The following is a 10949-nucleotide window of genomic DNA, read 5'->3' on the forward strand; positions in this document are numbered from 1 at the left end:
TTGAAAAATTTGATATATTAAAACAAACAGTAGAAGTATAACCCCACTCCTTTTATAGATCCCCAAAACAGCCCATGACAATACCCAAAAGCTTCCCTTGTACACTACTCACACCAAATTAAAATAACTGTTTCTAACACCTCAATAACCCCTGGTCAGCAAAATGAAATAGCCTTTTCCTGAACTTTCATGTACGTGGTTTTAAACATTCTTAACTTTAGATAACCTCTTCAGGGTTCTTTCCAAACACTTCTGGTCTAAGATTCTCACTAAACTCCTTACTCTAGGGTAATCTAGTTTTAATATCTTCTCTTCCTTCTCGGGAGCACTACTTTATACATCCATCTTCATCCAAGGACTTCTAGCAGATCTAGCCAAAATTGAACAATTTTTTTTAAAATTCTAAACGGTGGTAAACTTAAACTCAAAAAGAAAAAATCCAGAATTTTCTAACAGAAACCTTGATGCACATTGTTTGCCTTGCTTGATTCTGAATGCTAATGATGTATACACAACCTATTAATTCTGAAAGCTAACTGTCCAAGCTGTTTTAAAGGAATTCACTATGGCTGCAAAAATACCCACAAGTTAATCATTCAACTTTTCACACCCATATGTCACTAATTCAAAAATCCAAATTTATAACAAATTATATTTTTAAGTAATCTCCATTATAAAATCAAAATTTTAAATATTCCCTCAATAATTACAACGTAAAGCAACAGTTTTTAAGGAGTAAGCAGAAGCTTGGAAGCTAATCTGTAAGTTTAGGAAATTATTAAATCACATACGTATGTTGAAAATTTAAGCTAATTAAACAGACTTACGTTATGACTTGTTTACAAGTTGTTTTATTGTTCTATGACTAGTCAGTCTGAAGCTACCTATGATTAAGGGAATATAAGTTATCTGTTTTATTATTTGTATTATCCCTTTAGGCCAATGAAATTCTCTTGTTCAACAAGAAATTAACAGCAGCGCAAGCTTGTGAACTGGGATTGGTGACTGAAGTATTCCCTGACAGTACATTCCAAAAAGAGGTTTGGAAAAAGTTACATGCTTATGCAAAACTACCCAAAAATGTACGTAAACATTTTCATTACAATGTTTTAAAAATGCTTTTCATACTGATATCAGTATATAGTTATGTTTAGATTATATGCTCACTCCAACTATTTGATTAATAGTTCTTATTCCACACTTACTTTCCTGGAAACTGCACTCTTTTACCCTTTCTTATATTATTTGGAATATTAAAAGCTGAGATAATATGTTTACATTACACATTGTGTTTAAATTCATGCAACGATGCAATTTTCAGTATCGTAAAACTTTGCTATCACATTGTACTTGTTGCATTTTGTTCTCAAACTCAAAGTAAAATCATAGGAAATAAAAATTGGAGGTAGAGAATATGCAAATCAAAAATAAAGAAAATGACTTGAAAGTGACCAGTAGTCAAGACAAGACAGAAGAGCAGAGAAAAGATACAGAAAGAGAAGAGGGCAAAAGAGGAGAAGAGGGCAAAAGAGTAGAAGATGGAGAGAAAGGAACATGAATAAAAATGAACCCGAAGGGCGAGAATAATAGAGCAAACAGAAAGGCACATGAAGTGATGTGAGCAGGAGAGAAATGTGAGAAAAGGCAAGGGATAAGACAAAAATGAAACAGGGACCAAGAGATACAGGTGAAGAAAGTGAGATAGTATTTAAGGAAGAAAACAAGGTAGAAACATGTGGAGAGGAAAATACTATTTCTTCAAGTTTGCCCACTGCTTTTTTTCATTTATATGAATGATCTGGATATGAACACAGGAGGTATAGTTAGTAGGTTTGCAGATGACACCAAAATTGCAGGTGCAGTAGACAGCGAAGAAGGCTACCTCAGAGTACAACGGAATCTTGATCCAATGGGCCCAGGAGTGGCAGATGGGGTTGAACTTAGATAAATGTGAGGTGTTGCATTTTGGAAAGGCAAATCAGGGCAGGACTTATACACTTAATAGTAAGATGTTGGGGAGTGTTTCTGAACAAAGAGACTTGGAATTCAGGTTCATAGTTCCTTGAAAATGGAGTCAAAGGTAGACAGGTAGTGATGAAGGTGTTGGTATGCTTGGCTTTATTGAGTAACTGATTTGGGAGGTCATGTTGCAGCTGTACAGGACATTGGTTAAGCCACTTTTGGAATACTGCATGCAATTCTGGTCTTCCTGCTATAGGAAGGATGTTGTGAAACTTGAAAGGGTTCAGAAAATATTTACAAGGATGTTGCCAGGGTTGGAAGGTTTGAGCTATAGGGAGAGGCTGAATAGGCTGGGGCTGTTTTCCCTGGAGCATCGGAGGCTGAGTGGTGACCTTGTAAAGGTTAATAAAATCATGAGCTGCATAGATAGGGTGAATAAACAAGGACTTTTCTTCAGGATGGGGGAGTCCAAAACTAGAGGACATAGGTTTAAGGTGTGAGGGGAAAGATTTAAAAGGGACCTAAGGGGCAACTTTTTCACACAGAGGTTGGTGAGTGTATGGAATGAGCTTCCAGAGGAAGTGGTGGAGACTAGTACAATTACAACATTTAAAAGGCATTTGAATGGGTATATGAATAGGAAAGGTTTAGAGGGATATAGGCCAAATGCTGGTAAATGGGACTAGATTTATTGAGGCTATCTGGTTGGCATGGACAAGTTGGACTGAAAGGGAATGTTTCCATGCTGTATATCTCTGTGACTCTATTCAGTGTTTGAAGGAGGAGTTGGCTTAAAAAGGAAATGGCTTTGTGCTTAAAACGTATATGCAATATGTATAACAATCAATTTTCACCTGTGTAATGAATATATCATTAACATGTGTAGGCTTAACAATATTCAAACAAAAACAGTGTGCACCATGATTTTGGTCTAAAATAATGATGTCCCCATCCATGTCCCCGCACAATCTGAGTAAGGGGATGCCATTCAGTTTCAAACCTGCTTCATCATTTCATACAACATGGCTGATTCTTAACTGCTACTTTCCCACCTAATTCCATATTGATCCTTTTATGTCTAAAACGATATCGATCTCAGTCTTAAACATACTCAAAATATATTCTGATCATCCACCTCCTTCTATAGTCGAGAATTCCAAAGATTCGCAATCCTTGGAGTGAAGCAATTTTTCCTGAACTCAGTCCAAATGGATCCTGACTATTTCATAAGGGAAACTCTCTTTTCTCATCTACCCTATTTAAACACATTCAGAACTTTGAAATAAAAATAAAGGACTGCAGTTGCTAGAAATCTGAAACAAAAACTGGAAGTGCCGGCGAAACTCATTAGGTCTGGTAGCATCTGTAGAGAGAAAAAAAGGAACTACTGTTTCAAGTCCACTGAATCTCCTCTGAACTTGAAACATAAACTTTATATTTCTCTCTACAGGTGCTGCTAGACCTGCTGAGTTTCTCCAGCATTTTCTGTTTCTGTTGAGAATCTTACCTGATCACCCCCTTCCTCCTTCTAGATTCCAGAAAGTATAGGCACATTCTCGCTGACGTTTCTTCATATCACAATCCTCTCATTCCAAGCATTAACCAGGTGAACCTAAGTTTTCAATTCCTCAATGCCTCTCTGCTCACTATCTTTCTAATGTTTTCCAGCCACAAAACTCTGAGATATCTGCACTCCTTTAATTCTCTGCTCTCAAGGACCCTCAATTTCAACCACTACATCATTGGTGGCTGTACCTTCAGTTGCCTGGACCCTAAGCCCTGGAATATGATCCATACATTTACTGGACCTTACTTTCCAGCGCTAAGACACTCTTAAAATGTATCTCTTTGCCCAAGCATTTGGTCATTTGGCAAAGTAACGTTAAGGTTCTAGGGAGTGTTACCAAATAGAGACCTTGGAATGCAGACTTATAGTTCCTTGAAAGTGGAATCACAGATAGACAGGGTAGTGAAGAAGGTGTTTGGTACAATTGCCATTATTGGTTGATGCATTGAGTATAGGCGTTGGGATGTCAGGCTGTACAGGACATTGGTCAGGCCACTTTTGGAATGCTGCATTTAATTCTGATCTCCCTGCTCTCAGAAAAATGTTGTTAAACCTGAAAGGGTACAGAAAAGACTTACAAGGGCGTTACCAGGGTTGGAGAGTTTGAGCAATAGGAAGAGTGTGAATAAGCTGGGGCCATTTTCCCTGGAGTGTCAGAAGCTGTAGGGTGACCTTATAGAGGTTTAGAAAATCATGAGGAGCATGGATACGGTGAATAGCCAAGGTCTTTTCACCAGTGTGGGGGAGTCCAAAACTAAAGATCATAGGTTTAGGATGAGAGGGGAAAGATTCAAAAGGGATGTAAGGGAAACTTTTTCATGCAGAGGGTGGTGCGTGTATGGAATGAGCTTCCATAGGAAGTAGTGGAGACTGGCAGAGTTACATTATTTAAAAGGCATCTGGGTGGGTATATGAATAGGGCAGGATGAGAGGGATGTGGGCTAAATGCTGGCAAATGGGACAAGATTAATGTAAGATATCTTGGCAGCATAGATGAATTAGACCAAAGGGTCTGTGTTATAGAATCATACATCATGGAAACAGACCCTTTGGTCCAACTCGCCCATGACGATCAGATATCCTAACCTAATCTAGTCCTATTTGCCAGCACTTGGCCCATATCCATGTAAACCCTTCCTATTTAAAAGGCATCTGGATGGGTATGTAAATACTGTAATTGTACCAGCCTCCAGCACTCCCTCTGGTAGCTCATTCCATACACACACCACCCTCTGCGTGAAATAAATTGCCCCTTGGGTCCCTTTTATATCTTTCCCTTCTCACCCTAAATCTATGCCCTCTAGTTCTGGACACCCCCACCACCGGGAAAAGACCTTGTCTATTTATCCTATCCATGCCCCTCATGATTTTGTAAACCTCTATCAGGTCCCCCTCAGCCTCTGATGCTCCAGAGAACACAGCCCCCACCTATTCAGCCTCTCCCGATAGTTTAAATCTTCCAATCCTGGCAGCATCCTTGTACATAATTTGTGAACCCTTACAAGTTTCACAACATCCTTCTGATAGGAAGGAGACCAGAATTGCACGCAATATTCCAAAGCTGCCCTAACCAATGTCCTGTACAGCTGCAACATGACCTCCCAAGTACTGTACTCAACACTTTGACCAATAAAAGAAAGCATACCAAACACCACCTTCACTATCCTAGCTACCTGTGATTCAACTTTCAAGGTGCTATGAACCTACACTCCAAGGTCTCTTTGTTCAGCAACACCTTACCATTAAGTGCATAAGTCCTGCTCTGATTTGCTTTTCCAAAATGCAGCACCTCGCATTTATCTAAATTAAACTCCATCTGCAACTCCTCAGCACATTGGCCCATCTGATCAAGATTCTGTTGTAACCTCCAATTTTAGTGTTATCTGCAAACTTACTAATAATACCTCCTATGTTCACATCCAAATCATATATAGAAATGATGAAAAGTAGTGGACCCAGCACAGATCTTTGTGGCGCACCACTGATCACAGGCCTCCAGCCCGAAAAGCGACCCTCCAAAACCACCCTCTGTCTTCTACCTTTGAGCCAGTTCTGTATCCAAATGGATAGTTTTCCCTGTATTCCATGAGATCTAACTTTGCTTACCAACCTCCTACGAGGAACCTTGTTGATCACCTTACTTGAAGTCTGGATAGATCTCGTCCACCACTCTGCCCTGATCAACACTCTTTGTTACTTCAAAAACCTCAATCAAGTTCATGAGACATGGTTTCCCAATCACAAAGCCATGTTGACTATCCATAATCAGTCCTTGCCTTTCCAAATACATCTAAATCCTGTCCCTCAGGATTCTGTCCAACAACTTGCCCACCACCAATGTCAGGCTCACCAGTCTATAGTTCCCTGACTTTTTCTTACCACCTTTCTTAAATAGTGAAGCCACATTAGCCAATCTCCAGTCTTCCAGAACTTCACATTTGAGTATTGACAAATATCTCAGCAAAGGGTCCAGCAATCACTTCCCTAGATTTCCACAGGGTTCTGATCAGGTCCACTTTTATGCATTGCAAGGCATCTAGCACCTCCTCCTCTGTAATGTGGGTATTTTTCAAGATGTCACCATTTATTTCCTCACATTCTATATCTTCCACAACCTTCTCCACAGTAAATACTGATGCAAAATACTCGTTTAGTATCTCTCCCATCTCCTGTAGCCACACAGAGGCTGCCTTGCTGATCTTTGAGGGGCTCTATTCTCTGCCTAGTTATGCTTTTGTCTTTAATGTATTTATAAACCACGCTGTACAACTCTATGACTCTCCATGCTTCAGTGTCATGTTTTATTGTAATAATACTCCTCCAAAATGCTTTGGGAACTTAAAGGCCCTATATAGATTTTGGCTTTTCACAGTTAACTAAAACTGCACAGATCCCACCAAAGCGCTGTACAATTAAAGTAAAACTTATTTATATTTACACTTCAACCACCTGCACTAAAGATCAGTGTGGCATTTTCCTTCTGGATTGCCAATCTGCATGCAAACCTTTTATGGTTCTTGTACAAGGTCACCCAAGTCACTTGAAGTATCAACATGTAATAGCTGCTCATTATTTTGAAAATATTTTGTTTCTTATTATCCCTGCCAAGTGAGTAACCCCATATTTCTCCACAGTATACAGATCACCTTCATGCTCACTCACTAAGCCTATTCGTACGTAACCTTTTGCAGATTCTTTTAGCTGGTGTTGAGACTGCTGTAACAATCTTCTGATGTTGGCCTCCTAATTAGTCACTATCATGCTAATTGCCCTATTAAGGGCAAAAGGTGGGCTCTCAGAGCTACCAGTCCAAGCAGAGTGCTAGCAGCTCTTGAGTCTCCAGTACTTCAATCAAAGACCACAAAATCAGCTCAATGTGGAGACATCTTTTGGAGGATAGGATGCAAAGAAAATATTATGGGGCAGAGGCATTTAGATCCCTCCAAACAAAGGGAAAATCCTTATTTTAGAATTCCTGTCCATGGCTGCAGCATTGCACTATAGGTCCTCTGTTATCAACAGCCCCTAGGATTGTCATAGAGGCTGCAGCTACTGATATAGTCCAGGCAGAGGAGCAGTGAGTTGGGGGTGGGGGCATTGGCCTGCAGCAAACTGCCGTTCAGCCTGAAAAATTGTCCTAACTGGGACTTTAAAATAGTAACTTTTCACCTTCATGATGCAGGCACTGATGTGCTTTCCAGCTCACTTAGAGTCATAGAGATGTACCCAACCCAATCTAGTCCCACCTGCCAGCACCCTGCCCTCTGGCAAGGTTTCCTACTGGAGGGAATTCATTCATCAAGGTATCTCCTAATGCAGCTCCCTCCATGTTTAAATCCCCACTCTTGAAGTCTGCTACCTCAGGGCAGGGTAAATTTAGCCCTTTGTGTCCTCTCACAGCTTTCTTGCTACCTAACACTATATTGTCAGTAAACCTGAATGTATTACATTCAGTTCCTTCACCCAAAGCAACCAGGAACCTGTACAGCACAGTCAACATAATAGCGCATCCGAAGGCATGTCACAGGAACATTGTAAAAGAAATTATGTTCCTTGGCCACATAAGGAGATAGTGGGTGGAATTAATAGATTCTGGATTAGAGTGGTGCTGGAAAAGCACAGCAGTTCAGGCAGCATCCGAGGAGCAGGAAAATCGATGAATAGAATGGATCCCATCCCACTCCACTCGGCTCTCTCCAAGGATCTACTGACAATCCCTGGTGAAAGAAGACCTTAGAAAATTACTCACAGGGGCCATTGTAGTTAATGGCATGTCCAGGAATGGAAAATTCCTGCCCTCTGGTTGACCAGTAGACATTGGGAGAAGGTCACATAGCTTACTAGGGCCTGGATTGCATTGGAATGTCTCAGTAGAAGAAAGCAAGGAAGGTACATGCCTCGAAATGAAGAGTAAGAAATCAAGCTTCAGGCCTAGGCAATTAAACTCAATGGTAGACTGATTAAAGCTAATCAAGATATCAACATTTAATAAGTGCAGTTATCCTGGAGGATTGTGAGATTGAAAGTTTTTTTTATTATTCACTTGTGGCTGGCCAGCATTTATTGTCTGCCTTATATTACAGATATAAGGAGGGGATGATGCCAGTGGACAGTTTGAAAACAGATGAGAATTTTAAAATCAAGATTGGAAGTTGATGTAAGCTAAGGGCTGATAGGTGACCAGAACTTGATGTGAGCAAGGACATGGACAACAGAGTTTTCAGTGACCTTAAGTCTATAAAAGATAAAATGTAGGAGACCAGCCGGGAATACTGTTGGAATAGTAAAGTATAGAAGTAATAAATGTACGAAAATTGTGTTTCCGCGCAAATGAGCTCAGGCAGGGGTGGAATTAGATCGTTTTAATGGTGGTGAAAATATCTAGTTGGAAGCTCATTTCAGAGTCAAGAGTGTGAGCAAGGTATGTAGAGTCTGATTTAGTCTCATACAATATCAAGGTTAAAGATGAAGTTGGTAGCTAGGGAATTACATAAGTCATTAGTGTAGATTATGAGTAGCTCAGCCCCAGCACTGATTACAGCTAGCCAACCTGGAAGACATCCCTTATTCCTGCTAACATTTAACCAGCCTCTCTCTATGTTAATATATTATACCCCAGTCTCCACAGTGTTTTATCTTGTCCAATAACCTTGCAAGCAGAATTTAGCTTTGTCCTTACTCATGGAACTATCATATCTGCTTGGATATTAAGACTGAGATTACATAACAAGCATTCAGCGATAAATAGATTTTTTTTCGAAGAAAGTAATTTAATTGAAACTGTTCAAAAGGCTACTTTGCTGTCCAGTGATTGTTCTTTATTTTAAGTATAATGATCCAAGAATTGAAAACACTTTCACTTTACATTCATTATTAGCTACTCCATGCATAAAATTAAAGCAAATTATGGTTGATTATGCTGATGTACTCATTTTTAAGGGCTGATATAATCATTCAGTAACCTTGTTATGTGTAATGGGCAATGCCTCTTGTCATTGTTGTTTTGAATAGATTTTTAAATTGTAACATTTGAACTCTTTCCACATTGTTTACTTCAAGCTATGTATTTATGCTGCTTTTACTGTCATTTAGATGATTTTTCATTGCAAGATATTTTGATAACTATAAATTTATTTAGAAAGGATCTAACTACTCAAATGATGCTGTTTTTGCGATTAGTTTTGGTTCTCATAACACAGGATTGACTCATTTTTCAGGGTTTAATATTGTTACTTTCCTTTCAGTCTCTGGCCTTTTCAAAGCAGCTAATCAGAGGTGTTGAAAAGGAAAAGCTGCATGCTGTTAATGCCCAAGAATGTGAACGACTGGTGGAAAGATGGCTATCTGAGGAATGCATGAATGCCATAATGGGCTTCTTTGAAAAGAAGTCAAAACTGTGATTTTATTTCCTCATTGTTCAGTAATTGACATCCAGAAATTTAAATACTAGATATGATTGGAAAACATTTGTGTTATTAATCTTTTCGATTGTTAAGGTTTTTTTAATCAATACTTCATTGCAATGTAATTATTGATTAGTCAGCCATACTGCTGTATGTCTTCTAAGTGTTTTCAGAAATGTATAACTTTAAACGTTCAATCTGATGTGTGATTATTAATTTGGAGAATTATGGATGGCTAGGAGGGAACGAGTTGAAATCTGAAACATTATCAGATCTGTAAGTACTATGTCACTCTTCTAATTTTAAAGTCTGTAATTTTGCATCATAAATGGATAATACCAAAAACAATGGTAAAGCTGTTCTGGAACTCTAACCGAATGGGTGTTAATTGCTTTGCACGCTGACAGCATATCACTGAACACAACTTGGGCACATCTGTGTCCAGAAAAGATGACTGACTCAATGGGTCCATATTTGCACAGGTCTTGGAGGATGAACCATCTGTACAATGTATCAGGCATGTCTTTCCTTACTGACCACCTTTAAAAGAAAATATTTGGAAAATGTTAAAAAAGCACAAAGTATTCACAATTTAACTTTCAATCATAACAGCAGTTAAAACCTAGTTGCTTAATTGAATTGTAACCAGGAAAAAGCTGAGACAATATTCAGCCTTATATAATTTTTTAATACTTTATTAAAATCATACCTTCAGATAGCTGGCTTATAATCATCCTCACAAAAGCACTTTCTCTTAGCAGTGAAATCAGTAACCAAGAACTATACATTTTAAGTATTTGGGAGATTGAAAGGAATTCCTAGAAGAATTTTACATCTTGAACTTACTACTTGAAAAGAGTTAGAAGCACTAATCCTGATCACATTTTAAAAAGTACTTAGATATGCATTGGAAGTGTATATGCATCCTACAAGGCTACAGACAAGACTTTGAACTTGTTAGTTCTTCAGCCAGCACACACACACAATGGCCAGGATTCTCCGTTTTGGAAGTAAAATGTTGCAGTTAGTATCTTAGATGGTATCACATCTGCCATGGTGAGTTCTCTCAAGTGATCAGCCGCTTATCTGCTGTTTTAGTATGAGTTCATTGGTGGGCAAAGTTTCCTGCCCACAGTGACGTTTTCTGGGATTTAAGGTTCTGGCATCATATTTAAAGGCCACACAACATGCTGCAAGCTAGGAACAAGATGACAGCCTATGGTCATCATTCCCACCTCACACAAAAATATCGGCAACCCATCAGAATTTGGCTTCCCACATTAGTGAAGCTTCAGTAAGTACTCTGCTCCAGATCATCCAGATTAGAAAGAAGATCTCCTTCCCCAGTGATGGGCAAAATAAGTAGTTCGATCGGACCTGGGTGGTCTGGGCTGAAGTTGTACAGCAAGTCTGTGCTGTAAGCAGGCAAAAATTAAGAGATCCCATTATAGAAAAGTGGTGAACAGTGTCCTGCATTCTAAAACGGTAAGTACGCAAAAGGAAGTCACTTTTTCAAA

General features: G+C 39.1%; 1 protein-coding gene across 1 annotated transcript in view; it reads left to right on the plus strand.

Moving 5' to 3' along the window:
* The window catches only part of eci2 (enoyl-CoA delta isomerase 2), a 184180-nt gene extending 174375 nt beyond the window's left edge, over positions 1-9805 (plus strand). Inside the window, exons 9-10 of the mRNA XM_072560449.1 lie at positions 939-1082; positions 9274-9805. Coding sequence (XP_072416550.1) covers positions 939-1082; positions 9274-9429 — 300 coding nt within the window. The 3' untranslated portion in view covers positions 9430-9805. The remainder of the gene's footprint in view (positions 1-938; positions 1083-9273) is intronic.
* The last annotated feature ends 1144 nt before the right edge of the window (positions 9806-10949 follow it).

This window comes from Chiloscyllium punctatum, chromosome 41 (genome assembly GCF_047496795.1).
Source record: "Chiloscyllium punctatum isolate Juve2018m chromosome 41, sChiPun1.3, whole genome shotgun sequence".
NCBI classification, from domain to species: Eukaryota; Metazoa; Chordata; class Chondrichthyes; order Orectolobiformes; family Hemiscylliidae; genus Chiloscyllium; species Chiloscyllium punctatum.